The sequence below is a fragment of the Leucopleurus acutus genome (genome assembly GCF_964270905.1).
Source record: "Leucopleurus acutus genome assembly, chromosome: 8".
NCBI classification, from domain to species: Eukaryota; Metazoa; Chordata; class Mammalia; order Artiodactyla; family Delphinidae; genus Leucopleurus; species Leucopleurus acutus.
In genome coordinates, this window is record NC_139151.1 from 81,852,661 (window position 1) to 81,874,264 (window position 21,604).

The 21,604-nt window shown below is 37.3% G+C and overlaps 1 protein-coding gene across 1 annotated transcript; it reads left to right on the plus strand.

The window, feature by feature from the left end:
• ARL14EP (ARF like GTPase 14 effector protein) lies at positions 1-19,487 on the plus strand. Its single transcript, XM_082845756.1, has 4 exons — positions 1-495; positions 12,848-13,323; positions 15,031-15,158; positions 16,545-19,487. Exons 2-4 carry the CDS (start codon positions 12,898-12,900, stop codon positions 16,771-16,773), a joined length of 783 nt encoding a protein of 260 aa, XP_082701882.1. The 5' UTR covers positions 1-495; positions 12,848-12,897; the 3' UTR covers positions 16,774-19,487.
• Positions 19,488-21,604: the final 2,117 nt, after the last annotated feature.

The following is a 21,604-nucleotide window of genomic DNA, read 5'->3' on the forward strand; positions in this document are numbered from 1 at the left end:
AAGAAATCAAAATGTGAGACCCTAAATAAAGGGCCTCTTCTGAAGGCCTTTTTAACTCATTCACTTCTTCAGGGATTAGGAGGGTTGGGGTGCAAGAATGTGGCATCACGCACAGGTGTAGAGATTCGCGAACACAACACAAGTTAGCCAAATTTGCATCTTGTAAAAGGTGGCCCCAGACACCGCCCAATTCCCTAACGTCCAACAGAAGAGAAAAAAAAAATCCAGACAGCCTCTGAAGCAACCATTGCCTCACCTGGATTCATTCGCCAATTCACGCCGCCCCGCCCTGTCCGCCCCGGAGGCGGTGGGCCAAGCTCCGTTCCCCTCTAGGCTTCTCCCAGCCCTCTCTTTATGGTAGCGCTGAGACTCTCTAGCCTGGCTCGCCGCCCTCTCGCTGGTAGCGCCGGGGGGAGCTGAGAAGCCGGCTGCCGAGGCCCAGCTGAGACGTTGCGGATGCGGCCCGACCCCGGCGGTTGAGAGCTCCCGCTAAAGGTGGGAAGGGCTGGGGGAGGCTTTGGGGAGGGTCGGGGGCGTGGAGACCGATCCCTGGGTGGGAGGAGGGCCCGGACCAGGTGATGGAGGTCCCCAGGAGAGGAGGGGGAGCAGGTCGGACACGTGAGGGGGATTTTCAGCTGCTAGCTGTGGCCTCCGCCAGCCTGCCACCCTGCAGCGTTCCCCGCTTCCTCCGGTTCATCTGCGGCCCCTTGTGTCAAGGCCCAGTACGGTTTCTACCACCGCATCTGTTGACCCCGCGGGTCGTCGCCACCCTTAGGGAGACCTGGAGCCCTGCTAATTTTGATTTAGGCTTGTCTTATTTAGAGGAGAGCTTTGCGGCCTAGAGCCCCATCCACAGCTTATATCTCTGCTATTTGGTTTTTATTTTTTAAATCGGAGCCCTCCCAGCCCTAGCTGTTTGGTTGAGGCCGGATGCCGAATAGTCTTCTTTCTTCCATTCCCGTACCGTGAACACGGTAGAGGCTCATATGATGTATCTGGTGGCTTGCAATATTCTGATACAGCCGTGAAGTAGGGGCGTTATGCATATGAGCACAGGGTTGAGGTGGGGATAATTGCAGGATCCTGAGCACCTAGTCACACTGATTTGGGCAGATTCAGCCTTCTTTGTGTGAGATTCTGGCAGTTTAGGAACATGTATTCATTCGAAAGATGTTATCTACTAAGTGCCAATATTGTGCTAGTTAGAGAAGTTACAGCTGTAACAGGACCCTGGTGATTCCTTGCCCTCACGGAGCTTAATACATAATGGGAAAAACTAACAAAGAAGAAAGCCTGTGATGAGTGCTATGAAAAGGGAAGTCCCTGAAGTTACTTACTCTTTTGCCTTGAGTGATAGAGAAAATAACACTATATAGCTCCTGTCTTCCAACAGCTGAAAAGTAATAGAGTAAAAGTTTCAAACACAGAGGAAGAAGGACCTATAACAATAGTATTTGGGTAAGGCACAGCAGAAAGGTGAAGACGCTGGCACTGTCTTGAAGGATTAGTTAGCATTACCTGGCTTTCCAAGCAAAGAGACAATATGAAGACATAAAATATAGAAGAACTTTGCTAGTAGACTATTTTGACTTGGAGTATGTGACGTTTGAACAAGTAATGCCATGCTAAAGAGTCCAGACTTTGTTTTCTAGGAAGAGGTGGAAGTGTTTTCAACAGAATAGCTTACAGTTCAGTGTCACAATCATTTACCCAACTGTTTGACAGTTTAAGTATAGTATTAAGTACTGTTTGACAGTGTTGACCACATCCAGAATTCAGGTAGAATAAAGAGAGCATTGCTCATTCATCTTAGTCTGGAAACAGTCTTTCAGTTGTTGAAATCAAGGGATTCTGTTCTCTTTGACGGTTTAGGACCATAGGAATAGAGAGAAATCACAAATGGAGTTTGGAGACCTGAAGGGTTTGCTGAATTGTGCCAAATGTGAGCAGTAGGCAGTATATAGATGGGTCTCATTGCTTTAATCCATTCATCCAGCCTATGTCTTTTGATTGGAGCATTTAGTCTATTTACATTTAAAGTGATTATTGATAGGTATGTACTTATTGCCATTTTGTTGATCATTCCTGGTTGTTTTTGTGGTTCTTCTCTGTTCTTTGCTTCTCTTGGTCTCTCCCCTCATGTTTTGATGATTTTTTTTTTCAGTGTTATGTTTGCTTCCTTTCTCTTTGTTTTTTGTGTATCTATTATAGGTTTGTGGTTACCATGAGATTCATGTATATTGACATATATATATATCAGTTTATTTTAAACTAATTCTTGGCGTATGTTTGAATGCTCTAAAAGCACATTTTACTCTCCCCCCCATGTTTTATGTTTTTGATGTCATATTTTACATCTTTTTATTTTGTGTATCTCTTAAATGCTTAATTGTAGTTATAGTTGATTTTACTACCTTTGTTTTTTAACTTTCATACCTGTTTTTAAGCAGCTGATGCACTGCCTTGACTATAAATTTGCCTGCACCAGTGCAGTTTTTTTTTCATATATTTCCTTATTTCTTGTTATGGCCTCTTCTACTCAAAGAAGATCTTTAACATTTCTTGTAAGACTGGTTTAGTGATGATGAACTTCTTTAGTTTTTGCTTGTCTGGGAAACTCTTTATCTCTCCTTCAATTCTAAATGATGACTTTGCCAGGTAGAGTAATCTTGGTTGCAGGTTTTTTCCTTTCTGCACTTTAAATATATCATGCAAAGTTACTGCTAAAAAACCGGCTGATAGTCTTTCAAGGGTTCTTTTGTGAGGGTTCTTTTGTATGTGATTGGTTGTTTTTCTCTTTCTGTCTTTGAAATTCTCTATCTTTGACTTTTGCTGATTCAATTATAGCTTGTCTTGGTGTGTCTTTAGGTTTATGTTGTTTGGAACTCTCTGTGCTTCTTGAACCTGGATATCTGTTTCTTTCCCCAGGTTAGGGAAGTTTTCAGCGTTACTTCTTCATATATGTTTTCTATTTCTCTTCTTCTCCTATAATGCAAATGTTAGTATGCTTGATGTTGTCTCTGAGGTCCCTTAAGCTCTTTTAAATTTTTTGCTTTTCTGCTTGGATGACTTCCACTATTCTGTCTTCTAGATTGTTGACCCAGTATATTTTTCATTTCAGTTATTGTATTCTTCATCTCTGTTTGGTTCTTTTATATCCTAACTCTTAAGTTCTCAGTGTGTTCCTTCATTTTTCTCCCAAGTTTGTTAAGCATCTTTATGACCATTACTTTGAACTCTTTATCAGGTAAATTACTTATCTCTATTTCCTTAGGGTTTTTTCCTGGACTTTTATCTTGTTCTTTTTTTTTTTTTTGGAACATATTTCTCTGTCTCCTCCTTTTGTTTAACTCTGTTTTCGTATTAATTAGGTGAAACATCTACCTCTCCGAGTCTGGAAGGCATGGCTTTGTGTAGGAGTGTCCTCTGTATGGACCGTGTGTGCCAGGCACCTTTGTCAGGCTGGTTGGACCTGGAGCAGGTGTGGGCCAGCGTGTCCTGGAGCACGTTCACATTGGGACCACCCTAGTGAGGTGACTGGAGCTGGAGCAGGCATGAGTGGAGCAGGGGAGGGATGCGGTCCCAGGGCTTGCTGTGCTCAGACCACCTTGGCAGGACAAGTGGAGCTGGGGGGTGGGGTGGGCCTGGGGCATGCTGGGGCAGCCTTGGCAGGCCAGTAAGAGTACCTGGACCATGATTCTGTCCGCACTATTAAGGTGTATGGGGGACACACAAAAAAATGGCACTTTCTGGCACCTTGGACCCCAGAGACAGTTTCAGCAGTTCTCTGCCCATTTGGCAGACACTTGAGGGTTAGTAAATGGATTTCCTTCATCTAGAGCGTAGGTGCCCTTTAAACAGTTGCTTCTTTGCCCTGCTCTAGTGTGGGCAAGTCTGTGTACAGACCCCTCAGTGATATGCCTCCCTACTGAAGGTCCTCGTCAGGGTTGGGGTTCCCATCGATACCATGCCTCCATCTCTTTTATCCATCCCCTGTGTTGTCGCTCTATCACTTATCACTTGTTCTGCAGCCCTCAGTTCTTCTTTGGCAGGAATGGATCTGTATGTAGGTACAAATGCAGCGTATCCGTGGGAAGAGATGAGTTCAGGGTCTTCCTACACTACCATCTTTGACTGGAACCTCCCAAATATTTTATTTTAAATAATACTATGGACCATATTTTTGTTTTAAGTTCACTTTATCTTTCTTATGGGGCCTGGGTCTTCTTGAGGTTTAAGACTATCCCACTTGGCCATTTAACCCTTCTGTTAGTACCCATTCAAGTGTCCTGTAGGTAGTTAGTATTTGAAGATAATGAGCACAAAAAGTTACCAGTTGCCAGAGGCATGATTTGTGTGTGTGTGTGCGTGTGCGCGTGTGTGTGCGTGTGCGCGCGCCCGTGCGCGCGCTGGCAGGCACATGCTTAGGACTGAAACTGCTGATTTGCAAAATAGGGGTAAAGTTGTTTTTTTTTAAATTAAGTAAAAGGTAAATGGGGAAATGCCTTACAAATTGTAAGACCCCTATACCGAAAAAACAAGACGTTTTTCCTGAAAGGGAAAGACTCTTAAAAATTGACCTAAAAATTCAGTAATTTTTTTTTTCGTTAAATTTCCTCTTAATGCTCTTTTTCCCACTAACTTGAAGTGGTAACCAAGCACCACTATCTCCTTCTGCTTTTGTTTTGTTAGTGGAAGTGATGGTTGTGGTTCTGCTTTGACTAACTCCTATAGGAGGCCTGTGATCATGTCCTAGAACTTGTGTTATTAGGGAAACTTGCTACTGTCGTGGCCTTGTATGAGGTCACTGAGCTTCTTCAGTGCATCCAACCTACCTACCGTAGAGTTGGGTAATGAATAGCAAGAGATAGTGTTTAAAACTTATTCCATGGAATCTATAAAAAACAAATAATTTTAAAATATAATGTTTAAAAAATGAACTGATAGATAAAGAGAACAGATTGGTAATTGCCATTGTCGGGGGTTAGGGTGGGCAAAATGGGTGAAAAGGGGTCAAAAGGTACAAACTTCCAGTTGTAAATAAGTAATGGGGATGTAACATCCAACATGATAACTAGTTAATAATACTGTACTGCATATTTGAAAGTTGCTGAGGGAGTAAATCTTAAAAGTTCACATCACAGAAAAGAAACATTTGTAACTGTGGTGACAGTTGTTAACTAGACTTATTGTGGTGATCATTTTGCAATATATACAAATATTATATCATTACATTGTATACCTGAAACTAATATAATGTTATGTCGGGTGATACCTCAGCTTTTTAAAAAAGCTTATTCCCTAACTTGTCAGTGTTCAGATATATGAAGAGCAAATGCCTGTGTTTACTACCTAAGGTATAGAAGAAGGGGTCTAATAAATCTATATTTATTTCATTCTCTCTCGACTCTTCTGGGAGTGCTATAAAAATATTGGAAGTTAATCTTAGAATCACAAAACATACTCTATTTAGGTACTGAAGGAAAGTATTGGCAATTCTAAGGCAAGAGAAAATTGAAAATGCAGAACTTTAAAAGCAAGTGTCAAATAATAAAATCCAGAGTTAGTAAGGAGAGACTTTATTGAAAGGGCTATTGCGAGAGGGGAAAAGGGATTATAGCAGTGGAGAGAATTCTCTGACCAAAAGATTTACCAGCTTCTCAAGGGATGAGTAAACAAAGCCAAAACAGAACGGCTTGGTCTGATTGTAGATCCCAGATTGTTTTGCCCTGAGGCCAGCCTATTCTCTGGAGGGGTCCTTTGCTGGCTCTGGCTGAGGGTAGGCCAAAGTTCAGGGACCTAGGGGAAGGAGAGAAACTTAAAATACGGTTAACAAGCATTTTGTTCCAATTGATTATTCTCAACAAGTAGTTCAGCTCATTATTCATAAATTTATAAATGAGACAATGGGAATTTGGAGGTCCTTTGTCCTGGTCATAGGTAAACAAGGGGATGTTCTTGAGTCTTACGGAAGCCATATGGAGAGGAGTAGGAGGGTTTCGTGGCTATTCAAGAACCAGGAGCACAGGTCTCAGGTAAAATTTGACTTGTTAAAAAGGCATTTTACTATTTGAAGTGGAAAATAATTAAGTGTACAAATAAAATTCATTGAAACATTCATCCAGGAAGGCCTTAGGATACTCATTGACATTCAGGAATTTAAAAATCCTCCATCACTACGTGTAGTTTGAAAGCACTTAAAGACCAGTCTCATTTATATCTGAAATTTTCCTAAGGCGGTGGGGGGAGTGGAAAACAAATCTAAATTACTCAGGTCTAAATGAACACATTTGGGGCTTTTTGTTTGTTACATGGTTTTCATCTTAACCTATAAGAAGCTGGATTTTTTTTTCATTCCATCAAAGTGACTTGGCTGGAGCAAATTAATTTTTTCCTATGTTTAAAATATAATTTTCCACAAAAAAAGGGAGAAGGAAGTAAAATCATGACTGTCACACAGATATAAAATTAGCAACACGTGGTTTTTGTTTACCTTATTAATGAGGGGACTGGTAAGATGTTATATAATCAGTTCAAATGACAATCAAAAGAACTGACACATTTACTGATCAGGAATATTGAAATAAATGAGCAAATAGAGGCAAAACTGTCTTCTTCCACAGTGGGCCAGGGGCGCCAATTGTACCTCTACCAGACAGAATTTACAAGAATGTAGACAAGAGTTGTTTTGCACTGCTGTTAGTTTTGTACAGTTGTCAGCTGTAAAATAGCTCAAAGGCAATGAAAGACTCAGAGCTCTAATGTGATGGGAATGTGAAAACCCTGAAGGTTGTACTCTTTAACAGCGCAGTTTTCCACTGAAGCAGGTATTTCTTTCTATACCTAGTTTATGAAATTTACAACTCCCCCTCCCCCCCTCAAATAATCTTCCCTAAGTGTCGGACTTCCTGGAAGGCAAGTACATGTCTGTGTGTGTGTGTTTCTTATTCTTTTTTGATATACTCTACAAATATAGAAGATGCTTGGTTAATGTTTTTCACTGAATTATCTAAAGCAGTGCATCTCAAACTGTACTGTGCTTACATATCACCTGGGTATTTCCTTTTTAAATGCAATTCTGATTCAGTGAGTGTGGGGCTTTCCTGAGATTTCTCTTTTCTAGTTAATAATAAGTTCCCAGCTGATGCTAGTACTATTCAATAGTTCATGGACAGTAAATAGTAATGTATTTCTGACTGTTAATTGAAGAAGATATTAGATAATCATTACTGGAGAATATGGCACCATACTGCAGGTGAAAGGAGCAACATGAAGCCACTAGACTATCACTTGAAGAAAAAAAAATACTAATTGTGGGCCACATTGCCAGAGCACAGGCCAAAATGAGCAAAAGAAACAGTTGCTCGGAAACAGATCCAAAAAACTCTATAGCAGGGCTTCCCTGGTGGCGCAGTGGTTGAGAGTCCACCTGCCGATGCAGGGGACACGGGTTTGTGCCCTGGTCCGGGAAGATCCCACATGCCGCGGAGCGGCTGCGCCCGTGAGCCATGGCCGCTGAGCCTACACGTCCGGAGCCCGTGCTCCGCAAGGGGAGAGGCCACAGCAGTGAGAGGCCCACGTATCGCAAAAAAAAAAAAAAAACTCTATAGCAGAACTTTAGCTTCAGAGAAGAGAACAGAAATGGGGACACTGGGAGATACAACAGGGGAGGAGCAACCAGAGGGGTGTAAGTTTTAGAAGGCAGGCAGTAACCACCGAAGATCACTGCCTGAAATTTTGTGTTCCTTGAGCTAACCTGACTTTTTTTTTTTTTTGAAGCAATGCTTGAACGTAAAACTGCTTTGACACAGGTGTGTACACTTTTACTGTGACGGTTTCACTCAAGTTAGTGGTATCAATATGCCATTGAGCTTTAAGCAATGTGTAAAATATATTTCGTACTGCAACTAGTGATTTGTCTTCTGTCAGATGGGGCACTTTAATTTTTAACTGAGCAGGTCCTGTAATTTGTTCATAAGTAGTTCAGTTTTCTTTTAGCAGCAAATAAGAGGTGGAAGATAATGTGAAGCTGGCACCAAAGAGATCTCTATTTACTGGAATATGCAAAAAAAAAAGCCATGGTAAATGAGGCCACCAGATTTAGCAAATAAAAATACAGGATGCCCAACTAAATTTGAATTTCAGACAAACAACAAATTACTTTTTAGCAATATTTGGGATATAATTAAAATTATTTATGCATTATCAAAAATTCAAATTTAACTGAGCATCCTGTATTTTATCTGGCAACTCCAATAGTAAATAATTCTACCCTAACAGTGATACCTGAGAGATGGCTTCTTAGAAAATAGCATAATTGTGCAGCAATTTAATGCCTTCAAGTGTTCCTCCATTATGTACTTAAAAGTACGCCAAGAGTTCAAAATGGTTAGAAGCCATTGTTTACCCAGAAGGGGATGTTTTCAAAGACTGATAGGGTCATGGCTAACTTGAAGGAAAAACAAATTCCGCTCTATGCTTTCCAACTAAGAGTCTAGATTCTTAGTGGTTTAAGGTTAATAAAAGAATTTATGCAATTGTGGAAGATGTCCAAGCAAATACTTACCAGAAAAATTAATTTAGTAGGAATTAATCATATTTCCCAATTTCCAAGAGCATCAGATCACTTAGAAATAAGGATTCAACCTCACCGGTATAACTTGAGTCTACTGATAAACTCTTGTGAATGACATCGTAATTTAGCCAAGATTAAAGGAAAAAGGAATAGAAGCCCCTAGTAGCAAAGAAAAAAAAAAAACTCCCTAACGGGTAAAAATGTTTTATTGCCATGGACAGATAGAATTTCTAAAATAAAATTTCCAAGTCAAAAGATGCTTTTCCTATCAAATATGATCAGGGTATAACTTCTTGAATGCTAAGAAATAGTTTTACATTCAAAAAATCATACATTAGTGGCTACAAATCGGTGACAGTTACCTACAAAGATAAAGAATCTGTGGCATTAATAAGACATTAAGCATTAGCAGTCTCCATACTGTGCTGTGGGGATAGTTGATCAAATTTCCTTCCTGTTGACTGTTAAGGAAGGTCAGAGCCAGATTTGTGACACTATCTGCTGAAGTTTAATACAACGTAGTTTCGTGGTGGTGTTTTATAACCATATCTCTGGCTTCTTCTTTTCCATTCCTTAATTTATCTTAACCCACTTATCTGTTAAAAGAAAACAAATAATTAGATTTATACAAGCATTTTCATCTGATGTGATTGGGACCTATACTTGGTAATTAAATTTTAAAAGTTGGTTAAAATATAATTTAAAATATACTCTGTTTTAATCAGCTGTTAAATTTTTTAAGTTAAAACGTTCAAACACTTTAAATTCTGGGGTTTTTTGGGAGGAGTGGCAGTGGGGACCGTGTCTGGCCAGCCCTCATGTCCAGGTACTTCAGGTAACATTGCATTTCCCAACCAGGGCCAGACCAGGGTGAGGCAAGAGAGGCACCTGTGGTGCAAATCTGGGTGGGTGCCCGCCTTCAGGGGCGCGCCAGTGTCTTCTCCCAGGCTCAGCCCACTCTTGACCTCTACTCATCCCCCATAAATTCTGTTTTTTAATTTTTTTAATTTTGTATTTTAACTTAAGACATAGAAATGTATATTTACTCACCATTTTTTATTACATGAGACTACTCTTTTCTTTGTATATGGCTTTACTGATTACAGTTTCTCTCTGCAGAAAACATATTAGAAAGTATCTAAGCTTTCTAACCCTTTTTTTAATGTGGAGCAAAGGTTATAAAAACACTTGCAAGATTTCTGGATCCTTTACTTTTTCAGTACCTCGCCACTGCCCGGATTTCAGTGGTTCACATCTATTTTCAACAACAGTTTTTTCCTAGTGACTTGTAGTTGTTAAAACTTGTCTTACAAATTCAACTAAATTTTTGTATTTGCTTTGAAAAATATTTAGTTATGAAAAATTTCAAACAGAGCACAGAAAATAATGAAAAACTTGTGTAGATACCGTTTTCTTCTATAAATCTCTCTTTAAAAAAAAAGTCCTTCCTCTTTAGAAGTATATATACCACAGACTTGGTATCTATTATTCTTAATGTATATTTTAGCATGTATTCAAATTCTCATCCAGGAACAACACATACTATTGTATATGTAAAATTTTACGTGATATACTATATGTCCTTTTGCAGCTTTTTCACTTGTGATTATCTTTGAAATTTATTCAAATTGACTCATTTAATTCATGCAGTTTTTTTTTTTTTTTTTTTGAGGTACGCGGGCCTCTCACCGTTGTGGCCTCTCCCATTGCGGAGCACAGGCTCCGGACGCGCAGGCTCAGCGGCCATGGCTCACGGGCCCAGCCGCTCCGCAGCATGTGGGATCTTCCCAGACCGGGGAATGAACCCGTGTCCCCTGCATCGGCAGGCGGACTCTCAACCACTGCGCCACCAGGGAAGCCCCCATGCAGTTTATTTTTAACTGTCCTGTAGCAGTCCCTGTTGAGTAACCTACAATTTCTCACTCTTTACCATTGGGTTATTTCCAATTTTTCACTGTCAAAAGCGATGCTGAAAGACTTTGTATGTATCATGCGCAAAGTCCTTATGCTCACATGGGACATACATTTCTCTGGCACAGACACATAGAGCTGAAAATGCAAGGCCCTGGGATGTGGACTTCTTCCGTTTTGCAAGAAATTACCAAAAACTCTAAAGCAGTTGCAGCAGTTTACATTCCTACAAGGTATAAGGAGCATGTGAGAATTGGCCACACTTTTGCCTTCACTATGTTACCAGATTCTTAAAATCTTGCCAAACAAATGTTTGAGAACTGGTATTTCATTTGCATTCTCCTGATAACTATGAGGTTAAACACCTGCATTTGTTGGCTGTTTTGTTCTCTTCCTCTGTGAATTGCCTGTGTATATTTGTTTCATTTACTAATGGGTGGTCATTTTCTCACTGATTTGTAGAAGTCAGGGGATTTTTTGTATATTTGGGATAATAATCCCAACAACACCTATCCAGTGTGACTTCTTTTCCCTTCCTTAGAGTTATATAGAAATGTTTAATTTGGACATAAAATCAAACGTGTCCATCTTTTTCTTTGATATGTCCTTTCTTGTTTGAGAAATTCTTCTCTACCCCAGTGTCACAAAATCTTCTATGTTTTCTTATAAACATTTTTACAGTTTTTCTTTTCAAGTTTTATTTTATAATAACATCTGGAATTGATTTTTGTTTGTGAGAAAAAGATTTTAGTCTGTCTTTTTCCATATGGTTAGCCGGTTGTCCAAGCATCTTTAATTAAATCTTTCTCCCATTAATGTGTCATACCTGTTTTTTTTAATTCTATCAAACATTTATTTATTTATTTACATCTTTATTGGAGTATAATTGCTTTACAATGGTGTGTTAGTTTCTGCTTTATAACAAAGTGAATCAGTTATACATATACATATGTTCCCATATCTCTTCCCTCTTGCGTCTCCCTCCCTCCCACCCCTCCAGGCGGTCACAAAGCACCGAGCTGATCTCCCTGTGCTATGCTGCTGCTTCCCACTAGCTATCTACCTTACATTTGGTAGTGTATATATGTCCATGCCTCTCTCTCGCTTTGTCACAGCTTACCCATCCCCCTCCCCATATCCTCAAGTTCATTCTCTAGTAGGTCTGTGTCTTTATTCCTGTCTTACCCCTAGGTTCTTCATGACATTTTTTTTTCTTAAATTCCATATATATGTGTTAGCATACGGTATTTGTCTTTCTCTTTCTGACTTACTTCACTCTGTATGACAGACTCTAGGTCTATCCACCTCATTACAAATAGCTCAATTTCGTTTCTTTTTATGGCTAAGTAATATTCCATTGTATATATGTGCCACATCTTCTTTATCCATTCATCCGACGATGGACACTTAGGTTGTTTCCATCTCTGGGCTATTGTAAATAGAGCTGCAATGAACATTTTGGTACATGACTCTTTTTGAATTATGGTTTTCTCAGGGTATATGCCCAGTAGTAGGATTGCTGGGTCATATGGTATTGATTTATAATACCACATGTCATACACCAAGCCCTCATCTTTTCATGGATCTATGTGTCTATAGTATACTGATACCACACACTTTTAATTATAATAGCTTTATAGTAAATAATTTTTTTGTTTTCTTTTCCTTCAAGATTTATCTTGGCTTTCTTGAAACTTTACTCTTCCATATAGACCAGCTTGCTAAATCCCAGGGGGTGGGGGAGTTGTGGAATACCTGGTGAAATTTTGATTGGAATCATATTGAACTTATAGATAAATTCCTAGAAAATTGACATATTTACTGTAGTCACACTTGCCATGATTAATTTCTACATTTATTTAAGGTTTCATTTGTCTTTCTGTTTGATCGTCTTCTCCATAAAAGTCTTACATATCGTTTGTAAGATTTATATATCTTGTAAGATATCTTCGTAATGTTTTTGTTTCCAGCATGCTTGCTGAATTATCTTACTGGTTCTAATAGTTTGTCCATTGAACCTCTTGTATTTTCCATTTAGATATTCATATCTTTGAGTAATATTTCTTATTTCTTCCTCTTCAATCTTTATATTGAATACCTTTTAATACCTTTTAATATGGTGTTAAATGGGAACTGTGATATAAGTATTCTTGTGTAGTTCTAACTTTACAGAGAATGCTTCTAATGTTTTATAATTAAATATAATAATGTTTTTGTAGGATCTTGGTAAATGTCTTTCTATTCCTTGCTTGCTAAGAGTTTTCTTTCTATTATGTAGATATTGAATTTTATCAAATGCTTTTTCAGTTTCCCAGATAAAAATTTTGCAGCACAAATCGGACTCTTTAATGTTTTCTCTAGGGTGATCTGCTAGACAAAAATCAAAAGGAGGAAATTTGCTAGAATCAAAAATGATGGATCCATGTTCAGTTGGAGTCCAGCTTCGTTCCACAAATGAGTGCCATAAAACCTACTATACTCGTCATACAGGTTTCAAGACTTTGCAAGAATTGTCATCAAATGACATGCTTTTACTTCAACTTAGAACTGGAATGACACTTTCTGGGAACAATACAATTTGCTTCCATCATGCAAAAATTTACATCGACAGATTTGAGGATTTGCAGAAGTCATGTTGTGACCCATTTAACATACACAAAAAACTAGCCAAAAAAAATTTACATGTAATTGATTTAGATGATGCCACTTTTCTGAGTGCAAAATTTGGAAGACAGCTTGTACCTGGTTGGAAACTTTGTCCAAAATGTACACAGATAATCAATGGAAGTGTGGATGTTGATTCTGAAGACCGGCAGAGAAGAAAACCTGATTCAGATGTATGTATAGTCATTTTTTCTCCATTACTTCTACAATGTAGGGTTATAATTATAAGGAAATCACATTTATATCACTATTTATTACAGTTGAGCCTTGAACAACACAGGTTTGGACTGTGCAGGTCCACTTATATGTGGATTTTTTTCAGTCAATACAGTACTATACAATCTGTGGTTGGTTGAATCCAAAGTTGCAGAGGGCCAACTGTGGGACTTGAACATCCTAGCATTTTGGTATCCACAGCGGATCTTGGAACCAGTCCCCCTCAGATACCAAGGGAAGACTGTACACTAACTAGCAGGCAGTGAATATAAAGTTGGGGAGGTGAAAATAAATGGTGTTTCTAAATATTTGTGTAAACCCAGATTGTTTGATAAAGAAAGTTGGCTTAGGAAAAGAATAACATCATATTCCCAAGACTTTCAAGCCATAGCTCCTAGTGCTAAGACGTTCTGGCACAGCCAGGACTTAACCATCCTAGCTCCTTTTCTGATACCAAAGTAACTCAGTAGGATATGCCAGCCAGCAAGGGTCTAAAATGTAGCAGCATGAAGTCCCCTTTTTTTTGAATGAATTGAAAACTGCTACTTTAAAAGGAACTTCAGAAGTGACTTGAAATAATTGTTTCTTATTTCAGCCTTTCTTTCTACTTTGGCACTATCCCATTCTTGTTTGGGATTTTAAGATGCTTGTGAATTTCCTTTGCTTCTAGCTCTCAATTCTTACTTGGTATGGTCAAGACTAATTTTAGGACTCCCTACTGTCAAAAAGCGTACATTTTTACATTGTAAGCATTAATTATTTTATAACTCTCTTCCTTAGTCACATGTTACCTTTAAATTATTTAACCGTATCAGAATAACTTAAGATTTCATAAAGCTGTTTCTGGTGCAGAACAAGGACTGGTACATCAAAGGAGCACTTCTCAAATTTTCTATTTATAAGCAATTTATAATTCTTTCTGCTGGCATATTTTTCTCAATTTTCTCCTTTTCATTATATTAATAAACCAAATTAAAATTTTAAATTACCTGTAGTGCTTTTCCTTCGTTATCCCCTCAAAGGCATATCTACAGGACCCAATGTTATCTTGCAGTTTATACTAGGTACTTGCTGCTGTCACTTTAGATGTCTTCTCCACTTCATTTATCTATTGTTCATGTGGAATGTATCACATAAACCTTTCTTCCCCCCAGATAATGAAATTAAACTCTTAACCATCAAAATTTTGTTTTACCAATTTTTTTAAAAGGATTATAATACTGTTACAGAACTTGAAACTTTATTACTTCTCAGCTTTAAAAATGTATGTAATCGAACCTTTTCCTAAGGACTCAGGATCATTACTAGGAGCCTGTGCTGTGTGCTGTGGGTTATACAGCAGTTTTGCTGCCTTCTCTCCCATGTTGGCAGCAGCCATTGCCATTTTCACTGTGCCTGTCCTCCTCTCCTTCTAATATGCCAGCGACTAAAATTAGATAATGAAAATATCATAAATAAGTTAACCAGTAAACTTTGAATATGGTCCCGGACCATGGGCCACATAAATTTTGTTGCACTTGGGCACTAAAACCCTTTTTTTTTCTTTTTAGTGAGTTCCAGACTGTTTTCCAGGCTAAGGAATAATCTAGATTAAGATTAAGTGAAATATTTATGTATGGTCGGATATTAAGATTTGAGTTGATAATTTGTTTACCTTTATTCAGGGAAGAACTGCTAAAGCTCTGAGGTCATTACAATTTGCAAACCCAGGAAAGCAAACTGAATTTGCTCCAGAAACTGGTAAAAGAGAAAAAAGAAGGCTTACAAAAAGTGCAGTTGCTGGTTCAGACAGGTAGGCTATGTGTTATTTAAGGTATATGTTAACTTGCTTCACATCTGTATTGTTTTCCTATCTTTCTCTTAAGTTTTGAATGTTTCTGGTTAGATATTTTAAATTCGATAATCTAGAATTAGTAAGAACCTCCAAGGGCCTCATAGAAAATTAAGGCATCCCCTTCCACTCTAAAAACTTATTTCTAAGAAAGTATCAATGAAGTGAACAAGGTAACATTTTTGGCACAATAATTAAAATAATTTAAACTTAATATACTTCTCTTTTTGTTTTGTTTTTGGCTGCGTTGGGTCTTCTTTGCAGTGCGCAGGCTTTCTCTAGTTGTGGCGAGCGGAGGCTACTCTTCGTTATGGTGTGCGGGTTTCTCATTGCAGTGGCTTCTCGTTGCGGAGCACGGGCTCTAGGCGCATGGGCTTCCATAGTTGTGGCATGCAGACTCAGTAGTTGTGGCTCGCGGACTCTAGAGCACAGGCTCAGTAGTTGTGGCGCATGGGCTTAGTTGCTCCGTGGCATGTGAGATCTTCTGGGACCAGGGCTCGAACCCGTGTCCCTTGCACTGGCAGGCGGATTCTTAACCACTGCACCACCAGGGAAACCCTATACTTCTTATAGCTAAAATAATTCACTTGTTTGAAAGCACTGATATATAATCAGTATGTCTCTGCTCTATAGGTGGCAGCTAAAAAATAAATTTTATGAGAATACAGGTTACTTTTTATTTTTTACATGTCTAAAATAGAAAGTTACAGTACAGTCAATAGAATGAACAAGAAAACTAAATTGTTTAGAATATGACTTTTTAAACTGAACATTTCTAAAATGCAAATTGACAAAGAAACGTTAGTGTAATCATTCAGAATTATTTTCTACATAGGCCATTTATTCCATCTGTGAAGGTTTTCCATTGAATCATGTAAGTGTTTTTAGGCCAGATTTGCTAGAGTCCATTAAAGAACAAGAAACAGATTAACTTCAATATAAAAAACAATTGGATAGTATACTGTGATAAAAATCTGTGTTCACAAAGCAGTAGATAGATTGGTTGCTAACAAAATGTACCACTATTACCCAGCCTTTTTTTTTTTTGGTAAGGAAAGGGTAAATAGTTTTAACAATTATATTATTGTTTTTAGACACAGTTCTTGTCCATTCCTTTGGATATGTTTCAACACTTTACAGTGAGGTCTCTTCTTCTCACAAGGAGCTCATTAGCTATTAATTGTAGAGTAGCTTTGAGTTAGGTAAGCCATGTATCAATTTGGCGGGGTTTCATCCCTAATTCAAAACATTTTATCTCCTTAAGTTTTTTTCATTAACTGTTTTCAGCTAAATATTCAGAAATAATATATTTGTGAGGTGTAACACACCTTGTGTTTTGTATTACAGACAAGTGATCCCAGCGAAGAGTAAGGTCTATGATAGCCAGGGTCTCCTGATTTTCAGTGGAATGGACCTGTGTGACTGCCTCGATGAAGACTGCTTAGGATGTTTCTATGCTTGTCCTGCCTGCGGTTCTACCAAATGTGGTGCCGAATGCCGCTGTGATCGCAAGTGGCTATATGAGCAAATTGAAATCGAAGGAGGAGAAATAATTCATAACAAACATGCTGGATAATTTGTGGTATCAAATTACGGGATCTTTAAAGTTCCTTTCTCTATTTCTAAAATTCTAAGGTACCTTTTAAAGTTGATTGCCAAGTGACAAACATGCACTCAGTGTGCACTAATGTTGCTTTTAGGGTGCTTTAAAGTAAATTATTTGATGTAAAGTTTGATGGACTATTTATTACTCAGCAGTCAGCTTCCAGCCTGTCTGGGTCAATGTAAACAAGCAGTGTATAGGCAGTCCTCAATTTGCACAATTCCCAGGTCCACAAATTTCAATGACAGTGATTTAGTTAAATAAGCCAGTTGCCTAACAGCACAGTTCAAATTTCAGTCACCATGGTATATTAATTGTGAGTATTTACATGAAGTACAAACTTCCTTGCTAGCTCTTAAGTCCACAAATCACTATGCAAGTAACAGATGTGCTTCAAGATCAGTGATCAATCACGTTACTTCTCTCAAATTCTGCAAGTGATTGGTCACTGCACATCTGTTACGCAGTTTGCTCAGACAGCAAAGCACAGAGTTGTGTTGACTCCTGCCACCCATGTGACATTTTACAAAGTGGATAATCAGAATTGACCAACAAAGATGAAAGTGCAGTGAAGAAATGAAAATGATAATGCTAGAAGTGTGACTTGAATTGAACATACATAGAGTTGTAGAAGAAATCACTGATCATGGGAATATTGACACTGCTGCTATTCCAGAGCCTCTAGATATGCAGCTAGGGGAACTCAGTGAAGGCAAACTTATCATCATAAATGAGAAAAGGAGGAACACGTCCCAGAGGAAGTGATGGCTTCACATTAAAGGAAATTACAGAGGTATTTCACAACATTGAAAGCACAAACGATAAAATGGTGGAAGCTAATCTAAACTTAAAGGATTCTGACAACTTGCAGTGGTATAGAAAAGATGCTTACCCAGTACCATAAATTACTTGACAAAAAGGCAAGTACTATTACTCCTGATTAGTTTTTTACAATTAAATAACAGTTTAATTTTCAGTGCTTCTAATATAAATTACAATGTACTAAGTATACTTTTTTACAATTTTTTCATTTTCTTTTATGTTTATAACTGACACTTTTTAATATTTTGACAGATTTTTTTCAAGGTCACAGAACAATAATAATTTTCCCCATTAATTATTAAGATTACTTTGATATCCATTTTTATGGTCCCACACTACCGCCCATGCAAGGCAAGGACTACCTATAGGTGAGAATAGTACCTACTTCAGGAAAAGTTAATTTTGAGACAGCTAAGTAGTTGAACTATTTTGGAAATAATCTACATAACTAAGTACTATAATACATAATTTCTTCTCTTCACTTATTCTTTTAAAAAAAGTTTTAATACTGTAAACCTTTCATTGCTTAGACTGTGTTCTTGGTGAAAATTTGTGCTTGGTGGCAAAAATCTATGTATAAAACATGGATATACATACAATATATAAGCAGATACGCATTATATCTGTGGTATTTCAATTTAATAGGGTGTTGACTAGGATTAAAAGGGCTAAAAACAGCTCCTTAATGGAGTAATAATGAAACAAGGTAGAGAAACACTGGTTGAGGCAGAGTATAAATTATTTGGAAATTGATTGAATCTTGAGTTGGAATGTGTATGGGTACCCTTTGGAGGGTGGGGGTGGGTGGTAACTTCTCTCTGCTCTTTTTTTCTCAAGACAGCTATCCATCAGTCTGTCTAAAATGTTTTATTGTCTAGGACATGGCCTCTAAACTAGCTTTTTATTTTCCTTAAGTATAGTACTTCAATCAAATGAGCTTTTAGCAACTTGAAAGACTTTTAGCTGTTGAAAATAGATTTATACAGCCAATTTGATGAAGTGACCAAAAGAGGTTTGTTTTTACTCCTGTATACTTTTGGTATCTGTTTAAAATGACTGGTTTTACTTTGATGGAGTGCCATTTTCAACCATGGAATTAAAATGTCATTTTTAAGTTAGAAGTGTTTACCGACCCAATTATTAGAAATACAGTTTATCAGTTCCTTGACTGACATGTTTCAACAGAGCACTGACAAAAAGAATATTTTGTCTTTCTATACTTAAATCAGATGCTAGATTCTTTTTTTTTCCTGAATTAAGGAAATATTTTATCACAGAAGAGACAAACACAGGCTCCTAATTTTATCTGAACTTCTAGGTTATTAGACCTTCTTAGTTGAGTTACTGCCATCATTTTTTTGCTTCTAAATATGACTTAGTGTATTGCTTAAGCTCTTCGTAGGGACAAGTTAAAATCTTAGCTTTTTTGTTTGTTTAAAACAGGAACATATTTTCAACAAAATAAATGACTTTAAAATTCAAATTGTGATATTTCAACATTCCTTAGTAAAAGAACATTTCTCTTATTTTTCAAAGATGATAAATTTTTTAAGGGAAACTTTCTTGAACAATTTTGCAAATATTTGTTCATTATGCCTATTTAGGAGACCAAACTTTTAGTGAGCATGCAAAATGTTTACAGAGAAAGGTATATCTGATTTGGAGTAGGCTGTAATAAAAGCTGTGTTTCAGAAAAACTACATCACAAGTCCACTTATGTTTTAATATAAAATTACAGTAATATAGAATACAATGAAATTGTCTAGATCCTTTTTGTACTTTGCGTAAGTATGATTCAAAGTGGCTAAATTATTTTAGAATGCTATTAATCTAAAAGCAAAAACAAAAGTTGTATGAAACGCGTAGCTTTGGCTATAGGTGGGTCCTGGTTGAAAAGTTAACATAAGACCACAAACGTTGGTCTTCCACAGTGTTGGTCACAAACGTTAGAGTGAAAAATGCACGTATATATGTGAATAAAATGAGTGGCATCCCAGTGATCTTTTTCCCATTTGTCTTTTACAAGTATAAGAAAATAACTACTTATCTTTGGAATATTATATATGAGATTCTTCTAATTTTAAAAATATTATGTCTATTTCTAGATAGCAAGCTGCTCTACAACCTGACAGTCTATTCTAAAACTGTTTTCCTGGCGTGGATTCAACTAAGTAATTTTTAACAGATGTATTTTGAAACATGCATACATATATATACATATAGAGAGTGATTTGTTCAGAGAATATAACTTATAGTAAGTTCCAGCATGGTTCTTAACTTTATGGAGGTCAAAGACCCCTGTGAGAAGCTGATGAAAACTATGAACTCCCCAGAAAAATGCATTTGAGTACTCATAAATATTCCACGTTCAGAACCCCTGAACACGTATTGAAGTACCTGGGTAATAGGCATTTTCTGTAAACCATTTGATGGTTTTTTTTTTTTTTTTTAAGTGAGGATGGCTGTCTAAAGTGTAGTTTGGTTTTTTATGTAATGTTGTAGGTGGGTTTTGTTAAGCGAAATCAGAATGGTTCAGTTCGTTGAAAGAGCTCTTGCTACCCTGAAAAGGCTAAATCCCACCGTGGCCCACCGCTCCCACGTCCAAAAAGGTAATTACATGTCGAGTAGCAATGTAGAAAACTGAGGTGTCTTACATGGACTGAGCTTTTGTAATTAGAGATTTTCTTGCATTATGGTTATGCTGTTAGAAATAGCTTAGCATCCTTGTACAAATTCATGCGACACTGCTTTAGTTTTTGCTGACATCTGCTGGTATTTTCATGAAAATAAACTCTGCTGCTGCTACTTAATGGTTAATCTCTTTGCTTATAAATTAAACTGTGAACACTGGTAGTTACATTGAAGTGGGATATTTTTTAAAATTCTCAAAGTAGAATGTCTTCTCTTTTTAGCATTCTTAGGTCTTGCCCAGCAGCGGTCAACAAGTTTTTAAGAATATGAGTGAGGATATGAAAATATACATGGACACTTCTGGGTTTCTTTTTTATAAAGTTGGAGAGACTGTGAAAAATAATGCTTTTACCTGTTTTTTAAAAATCATCAAATACTTCATTGAACACTTAGTTTAAAAAGTGTAATAGACTTCTCTAGAGTATATACCCCAATTTGTAGATTATCTGTAACAGCATAGTTAAGAGGATTGACTAATCTTACCAGAAGATAAGGGAGATTTATCAAATAAAACAGATTATTAACTCAGTTGGGTTAGTAATTCTCCATCTTTAAATACAATTTGAAAGTATTTAATTACAGCCCTATTAAGTGGCATGATTAAAATTTATTAATTTTTTCCCCTTGAAATGAGGGAATAATTTCTTTGAAATAATGATTAGAAACTTCAGTTTTCCTATTTTTTATCACTACAAGCAAACAGATGTTTTATTAAAAAGTTGCTGTAATCTTCCTAGACTATGGTTTTAAAATAAGTGGACTTATTAAAAATAAAATGTTTGCAAACATTGCTGAAATAGCCAAAACCTTGCAGTACTCCCAATTTCTAACAGCTAATATATACATGAAAACATGAAGTTTTGGGCTCATGATTTTCGTTGTAAACAGGCTGGATGATACTTTCTTTACTCAGTTCTTTTCAGAGGCACGTTTTGAGGTAAGGGCACATTTTACTTTAAAGAAAGTAAAACCAGGCCTTGGCTCAGAGTTATGGGATGTTTGCCTTATCGAAAGAACTTATCTAAAACCAAGATTGAAGAGTTTGGCCTTTAAAAGGAGACCTGAAACAATTCATAATGTAAATACTAGCTCTGTAATTATCCCTTAGTTATCAATATCCAATCAGTTATATTGACCAATTTGATAAATACAAATTAAATTTTGGTTTCAGTTATCTTATATTCTAGTAGCCCGAATGTATGATTTGGGCTTCAGGGTAGTATTGCAGTTACTTTAAAAATTAAATACGTTATTTGGTGGCATAAGATAAAGTTACGAATAGTGGCAGTAC